General features: G+C 36.6%; 1 protein-coding gene across 1 annotated transcript in view; it reads right to left on the bottom strand.

The window, feature by feature from the left end:
- Positions 1 to 4,770: 4,770 nt before the first annotated feature.
- PRTG (protogenin) overlaps positions 4,771 to 8,654 on the bottom strand; it is a 113,053-nt gene continuing 109,169 nt past the window's right edge. Inside the window, exons 18-20 of the mRNA XM_032865162.1 lie at positions 7,972 to 8,137; positions 5,664 to 5,768; positions 4,771 to 5,178 (exon numbers count right to left, since the gene is read on the bottom strand). Coding sequence (XP_032721053.1) covers positions 4,771 to 5,178; positions 5,664 to 5,768; positions 7,972 to 8,137 — 679 coding nt within the window. The remainder of the gene's footprint in view (positions 5,179 to 5,663; positions 5,769 to 7,971; positions 8,138 to 8,654) is intronic.

Raw genomic sequence — 8,654 nt, 5'->3', positions numbered from 1 at the left:
ACTGATGCTACACTGCTGGCTTTGAAGGTGGAGTCCACAGCCTCTAAAAGCCAGGAAAAAAACCCAAGGAAACAGACGTTGATTTTATCGCAGTGAGACCTGTGTCAGACTTGTGACCTACAGAGTGGAAGGTAATAAATCTGTGTTGTTTTAAGGCCATCAAGTCTGTGGTAAATTGTTACAGCAGCATTAAGAAAATACAGCATCTGTCTGATAAAAATGCGAGACTGTCATAACCCTAAACAACTTCAAAGTCTTAAAATGGGAAACAGCCTGACAAGATTAAAGCCTGCAAACATACACATTGCATTAGCCTGTGATCTGGTGTCCTGAGCATAAATCAACTTAACACAGAATTCTATGTATATGTTCTTCTAAACATCAATAACAGTTCAACAAGTTGACAACTGGTTGTATATGGAAATCTCCAGAACCCTCTACTCTTTGCTCACAGCCCACAAAAATTATTCTATTAAACCAAAGCAATTTTACCAGAGAGCCATGTGGCAAATTGTCAGGAACACAATGTACAAAATACAGGTTTAGTCTTAGAATGATCATGACTCTTTCCATACAGTTGAAACTTTTTTTTTTACATTCAGTATTAAAAATTTACATTCAACGAAATAGAAACATACATGTGAATCACTACAGCTACCACTGAAATGGAGCCACATCTGGATATTCTTACATTAAAAAAAAAAAAGATACTTTCAATTCCATCTTTTTGGACACTCTTCAAAGGTGTCTCCATATCCATATGGACTTGACCATCGATCCTGAGTAGTCAACACCAGCAAGTTTCCGGGAGAAGTCCTTATCAAAGTCAAGACAAACTAATGCAAATCACTGTCAATGTTATCAATGTTGGCAGTGCTCTTGTTTGAAACAAAGCCAAATAAAAGGCATTTATTTCACCTAGGACCAAGGATCAAATTTTCCTGGTGTGCCAAAGCCAATCTTTTAAAAGCTACTTACTTAGTGGATAAAGCTGTGTCTTTACTTTTAGGCTAATCAAAATATAAAACCCCAGATTTCATAAAAAAAGATTATGGTTTCACCCAAGTTTCCCCCTCAGGTTTGAAACACTAGGGTCCTTGATGCTATTAAAATATTTCAACTTATGGACAACTTTAAAGGGCACATCCATTGAAGGACAGTCCACTTAAACAGTGATACGATTTGTTTGCCCACTGTATGTCACTGCTCCCAAGAGATGAGAACGCCCCTATTATTTTGGGACTGCCTCAACCTTCTGAGTTAACCAGGTAATGCTTTAAGCAGAAGGAAGACTGCACAGGCTAATTCAGGGGTTGCCATATGCTCTGGAATGGAAAACCTTGCTGAGATTTCTGTTGACATCTCACAGTCAAGGTGCTTAGGAAAAGTAATCACATCATTTGGCAAAAACATCCTGTGGCTGAATCAGCAGACTTGATGGAAAGTCCCTATGTATGCTATTTGGATACAGACTGGGTTCTAGAGAGACAATTTGGTTGACATAAAAACAAGAAACAACAGTTTAATATACAACGAAATTTGTCTATATGCGGAGGTAACCTTAAATATCTTTGGTTTTTTTATAATTTGCTGATAAAAAGTACTTGAATAAAAAGAGATAAATACCAACATAAATTGTATTGTTTTTAATTATGTAAACTTAGCCCTTTGATTTCTTTTGCTACTAAAGCTAGAGTCCTATCAGCCTCTAAATAAATTTATTTCAAATCTGCTCATCTTTACTTACTTACAGGCTAATCTATATATTTTAATGGTCTTTGGTATGAAAATACTGATGAGCAGTATCTCGTAATATTTGGCATAAAAATGGCATGCGTGTATCAGTACTTACAGCAAATAAGTCTTTGGGAAAGAAAACAGTTACCATTTGCGTATTAACCCCATTGGAATGAAATGCCATGAAGTAACACCACTATGAGAGATGAATGAGAAACTTCACATTTTAGTTACAGTTTCATACTTAAGACTTCAAAGAAGCTAGCTTTGGCCAATAAAAAGAAGTCTTTGGTGTATACTAAATATCTTATTCAATGAGACCAAAATACTTATCTTTGGTGAAAAGATTTTTTTTTCTCTCCAACAAGTAGTTTCAACAATTTAAAAATACTTTATTCTAATACTGTATATGAGAATTTACTTGCTGAAGAAAAAAAAATTACACTTGAAATTCTTTGGAACTATCTGCTGGTAAAGAAATCATTTTAAATGCTCTGGTAACAATAAGGTAGTTGAAATTACTAGTCTATTTAACTATAACAATCAATATAAACCCTATTATTTTGGGTTAGTAACTACTTATATAAGCTTCAGACCTATAGATGTTTCTAGTTAATTCAATTTTGGGGGGAAATTAGAGTCAAATTTTTACTTTCTGCTGAAATTTCTTTGGTAACAGGATTATTATGAAAAAAATCTGTATAAGAACAAAATGAAAAGATGAAAAAGTAAAAATGTACTGGTAAATAATTAGCAAACAGTTATAGCCTAAAGATCTATAATAACTATGGGCCTATTTATAAAAAAAAAAAAAGAAAGAAAGAAAAAGAAAAAGGAAACAAACAAACAAAATACTTTCCTCAAGGACTTTCAGATCATCTTTTTAGGCTTTTAAAATGATTAAAATTCATGCAGTCCTGGACACATCTTCCATAACCATGATGGATGATGTTTCAACTTTAGATTTTATCTGCCTTTTAATGAAAGTTTAAAAAATAAAACAAACTCCTTGTATTCCTTAATTTTGTATGCTGATAAAAGTTGGCCCCACAAAACTACTTACGAACCAAAAGACACCATACCCTGTCAGTTTGCCCATGCTCACATGAGGCAGCTTAAAAGTAACAAAATGTTCCCTGAGTACAGGAAAAAAAATAACACTAGAATAACTTTAAAAGGAGGTAGTATAAAACAGGAGCTATAAAGGCAGGAGCAGCATTTTTCCTTGCCTCAGATTGTTCACCTAAAGCTCTGCTTTTTTTGTTTTACCATGAAGCCCATACTTAGATAACTAAAGGGTGACTTTGAATTTAGTTCACAAGTGGTTGCTGGCACTTAATGTTGGTCTGTTTCTGAACACATCCAGTTTGGCACAAAACTACAGATTAAGAAACAATAAGACAGGCATCATCAGACACGGGGATAGGCAATGACAGAGGTGGGACTAATACCCAGGAACATTCTTTTGATTTTAGAATGCCATTTACATTCTTACTTCCTCACCATCACCCCACCACACCACACCCCATAAACCAAAGGTTTCAAGGGGAAACCCATGAAGATTCCTTTTAAAATAAGGCTCAGAAGTCATTTCCAAATAATGTGAAGAAATACCAAAAAACATAGGGCCCCTCTCTACACCATGTGTTTAATTCTTTTCCTTTTTCACTGCTGGTTACCTAGTAGGTAACTGTCTCATGACTGAAAGAAGGTCTATTCTATGTGGCTGAGTAAACAGTTTGCTGATTTCAAACCAGCAAGAGGATTAACTCACTCCTGGAGTTAGCATTCCTCATTCACAGCATTGACACGGAAAGAAGATTATAGAGTACCACATTCTCTTTAAGAATTCAAGAAAATACAAACGAGGTGGTAGAGCTCTGAACACTTATCCCTAAATCAGACCTGCGTAAAAACAAACTAAAACGCTTTGATAAGATACTATACCATCAAAATAGTTATTGATAAAATCCAAGAAACTCTTAAGGCAACTTTCTGTACTCCTGTCCTGAACAATTTCATGAATATTAAAAAGTATAAGGCAAAGAATTTCATAATACATAATGGAAGGCACTGTTACCATGATAACCTCTAGTTTATTTTATGGTCTACTTGCATTTATCTTTATTCTTAATATTTTATGAAATTTCTTTACCCTTTTTTTTTTTAAGTCAAGGTGGGATTAAAAAACAAAAAACTCTAACCAATTCTCTTTAAAAATGGAGTTTTGCAACTAACTCTGGAAATGGTGAGGATGCTTTGCAAACTAGACAGTGCAGGCTTTGGCCGACCGTCAGGCAAAGGGGAAGGTAGAAAAGGCACGGCTCTAGGCAGCTGAGGTTTGGGGTACAGCAGGTAAAGCACTCAAGACTCTAATGCCCAAAACAGAAAGGCCCTTGAAGCCACTGTATTCCCTATATGCTACTGAATAGTTCTCAAAAGAGACACTCTTTGTTTTGGTCATTCGTTAAAATCAGCAGTCCCACTTTTTCTCTTCTCAGTGGTTCGACAGTCCTCATAGCAGAGGTATGACATTCTCCAAACCATGCAGATGTCATGGTTTTCTTTAAAAAAAAAAAAAAAATCAGAGCTTCAGATAAACATTCTTACTCACATACCTATATGACTCCTTTGATCACACACACTACACATACAGCAATGAAAACAAAATGCTACTAGGAAGTATCATTGGTTACGGAGCGGAGATCAACTATCACAACACACGAGGTAACAAAGTTGTCTTCGGAGTTTGCCATCTGGCAAACTGAGGTAGATAGTCAGCAAAGGGGTTTTCAAAAGTCTTCCCTTTGCTCCAGTGACATATTTTATAATCCAGTCAAGTATCTAGACTGTCTTTTCACATTGCTGACAACGAAACATTCAAAATACGTGTTTAAAAATAAAAAAATGAAAACACATTTTAAAAAAAGCTGAAATACCCAATAAGACATCACGATTTCCACAAAAGGCTTTGGCTCCCTGTTCCTTGTCCTTCGAACAGACTTAGAGGTGAGAATACCTGAACATGGCTGTCTAGATTGGAAAATCATTTTTGTCAAAGCGCAGCATGGCAGACAGCGGCTGCAGACCCGAAGAAGTCGTCTGCTCGGCATCTGGCGGTGTGGCTGGGTCTTCACACTTCCTCACAGAGCCATCCCCACCTGAATCACTGCCGGTGAAGGAACTGGAGGTCAGGGGCGTGGTGCTGATGACTGAGGACAGGTGGATCTCATCATTGGACTCATGGGAGAACCTTCCAGAATCCCCAGTCTCATGGCTGCCTTCGCTGTTTGCGGAGTGCTCTGTCTCAGCGGCAACAACACCAAAGGGTCTTGGGAAGCTGGCGGTCTGACCCGGGGAGCTGGGGGAGTCTTCATCACTGATCAACACAGTGGTGCCTGGCTGGTAAAAGCACACTGCTTGAGTAAATCTTCTTTGAGGCTAGGCAAAAACACATAAAACACTGTTAGTGATGGCAGGGTGCTCTGGGAAAAATAATACATAAGGTTTTACATAGCCTATAGATTCTGAGATAGTCATCTGTTCAAGGACATGGGTGAAAGGTCATCATCAGGAAGAGATGATCTAGGTCAGTAGTTCCCTACCCGAGTGGTAACACATCAGAATTACTGGGGCAAGTGAAGTGTCCAAAGGCTTCTTCAGTGATTTTTTGATGCTTACTCCTGCCATATCCCTTCCTCCACTGCCACCCATTCCCTGCTGAAAACCACAGCTCTGATTACTTTCCAACTACCACTTCAGTGATCATGCATCATGGCTTTCCACTGAGTTATGCCCCAAATTAATAAAATCATATCCAGACAGAACATGAAAATTAAGGCCTTCATTTACACTTTCCTCTCTTTTTAATTATCATTTCATGATACCATGAGCTGCCAAAAATTTTTCTCATTAAGTTGGGTTACCTGGTCAACTTTTATCTTCTTAGAATCTTGGAAAAATAGCCATTTTTTCTTAGAGTTGTTTTTAATTATAGGACCATAGCTATTAATTATCAGGTCAGTTCCTCCCTGGAGAAATAAAATGAGAAAATAGAAATACTACAGATTTCAGTTTATTATACATAGTATACAAAATTTTTAAATGTTAAAAAGCCATCAGGGACATTACTATTTCTTCTTTTACACAAGCAGTACCCCCACAAATTCAGGGTATTTGTCAGTGATCAAAAAGATATAATAGATTTAATCTTCAGAGATCTATATGCTGAAGTATTTGGGATGAAGTGTAATAATTCCAAAAACTATTTCCAAATGTTACAGCAAACAAAAATACATAGGAATATGTATGACAAGGCATTTACAATTATTTGTGCATACATTACATCACTCTTTCAACATATCTGAAAAACGGGAAGTTTTGGGAAGCGGTTGGGAAGAAAAAACCGTGGGCCTGCACGTGCTCAACAAAATGGCAATAAATGGAGGATCAGCTCTTAGGCTGAGCCAAGGAAACAGAGAGACCTGACTTATCTGCTTAATACAGATCCCCACTCCAAAAAGGTCTCTTTTCACTTAAGATTCTCTCTCTTTTTTCCCCATGTCCTCCTCCCCATGCTGCTTCTCCGAATCCTTTCTCATGCCCAAGGTAGTTCCAAGGTAGTAAAAAGAGAACCCAATGTGCTTTAGTAGTTTTTATGCTTATCTGGAAGTTTTAGGTTCCAGTGTTCTAAATTAACTGGAAATAAGTGGAATGGCTTACATTGGTATCAGAAAATAAAAGCTAAATCAAGTTGCAAACAATAAAGACAACAGGAGTAACAAAAATCAAATCATTATTATTATTATTTTTAAAGATTTTATTTATTTATTTGATAGAGATCACAAGTAGGCAAAGAGGCAGGCAGAGAGAGAGGAGGAAGCAGGCTCCCTGCTGAGCAGAGAGCCCGATGCGGGGCTCGATCCCAGGACCCTGAGATCATGACCTGAGCCGAAGGCAGAGGCTTAACCCACTGAGCCACCCAAGTGCCCCAAGTCATTATTATTTAATCATAATATATATAGTATATTACACTGTACTAGATTTGAGTAGCTTGCACTTGTTAAATATAACTATATTAAATTTAATAGCAGGGGCAACTGGGTGCCTCAATCGGTTAAGCATCTGTCTTCAACTCAGGTCATAATCCCAGAGTCCTGGGACCAATCCCTCCATCAGACTTCGTGCTCAGCAGGGAGAGCCGCTTCTCCCTCTGCCTACTGCTCCCCCTGCTTGAGCTAGCTCTCTTGGACAAATAAATTTTTTAAAAAAATTTAGTACCAAAATTGCCTGAAATTTTGTTGTATTTCTGTTATTCTAAATTTTAGGGAAGGGTTGGAGAGGAAGAATTTAGACCAGGATTTGTCAAGCTTCCTCTGTAAAGGGCTAGATAGTAAATATTTTAGATTTTGCAGGCCTCATATGGCCTACATCTCATTTTCTCTTTTATTTTTGTCCTTCAAAGTACCCTTTAAAAAGGTGAGAAATATTCTTAGCTCATATAAAAACAGGCTATGGGCTGGCCTGGGATGGGCTATAGTTTGTGGATACCTCATTTATACCACATTGGTTGCAAGAGCTATTATAATAATGCACACTATCTAATGTTGCAATGTGACCAAAAATAATTTTCATTTGGTGTTCCTAATGCTTATCTCTGTACTATTATTACATATAGTAGGACATGAAGTAACATCATCCAATTACACTTCTTTCTTGTATCCAACTTCCTCAGGCCATAAAAGGAAGGATCTTGAAACATCTATTTAGATAGACTATATTTTTAAAAATATAGTTTATACCTGGAATGTTCTAATGTCCACGGCAGTTAAAAAAAATCAAATGAAGTATGAAAATGGATTAATAAAAAAATTGCCCACTGAGTAAATACAGGGCAATCTAAATTGTAGTAAATATAGACTAATGACCCTCTGTCCTTTTCTAAAACATGTTAGCTCTACATAATCCTATCTAATTGCATTTATGCTATTTTTTCATTTTTTCCCTCTATCTCTTTAAGCTTTTATTTCTCTATCTTTTATCCATCCCTATCTTTTTCTCCCCATATATTTTATGTAAGGAAGGATCTGGGTGAAACTGTTTTGTATTTCCTCAAGTAGAATATGGATGTAATATGTTCAACATACGATTTTTTAGTAAGCAAATCTCACATATCAAGGGAAGATGAACGGAGGGAAGGATTACACAGCAGATCAGTATCTCAGCTCAGAGTACCTTTGCATCAATGAAGCTGTTTGGCATTATCATTGGCATTAAGGATTCTTCATTTTCTACAACTCCCCCCAGGTTCTTTCCAGCTTCACTTCCACCGGCTAGGGAGGTACTGGTGCGAGAGGACGGCTGAGTTCCATTCTGTGCCGTCTTGGAAGCAGATGATTTCCTGAAATATTGCAAGCAAAGGAAATCTTCCAATTTTATAGGAGATCTGGACAAATGTACCAAATTTGGCCTATAATCACGACTTTACCAACAGTGAAGTTCTTCAATACTTATTTCTCAAATACCTTTAGAAACTGAGTATTAGATTTTTACCTCAAACTCACTCCCGCAAACTTTTATGATTTGAGGAAACGTCTTTCTTTTAGCCCCAATATTTGCGGACAGAAAATTATTTTTTACACTTACTAAAAACCTTAATATTTACAAAGTACTATTAATTATTACTGTTATTTATTTCACATTTACACAGAAATTATAATTTTAAGATTTACGTGTTCTCTCTCAAGTCTGCCTGAATGTCACACTAACATAACAACTCACTTACCAGTTAATGATGGCAAATTTACAGTAGCACTTCTGCAAGATTTAAACACTAGAACAATGTACATAAATATTTTATTTGTACAGAAAGATTTTATAAAAATATTCTTCAAGTGAGAAACTTGTACAGCAAAACT

This window comes from Lontra canadensis, unplaced genomic scaffold, assembly GCF_010015895.1.
Source record: "Lontra canadensis isolate GAN:19392208 unplaced genomic scaffold, GSC_riverotter_1.0 scaffold28, whole genome shotgun sequence".
Lineage (NCBI taxonomy): Eukaryota > Metazoa > Chordata > Mammalia > Carnivora > Mustelidae > Lontra > Lontra canadensis.
Note: the sequence above shows the minus strand (reverse complement) of the source record. Positions and strands in the feature narration are given on the sequence as shown.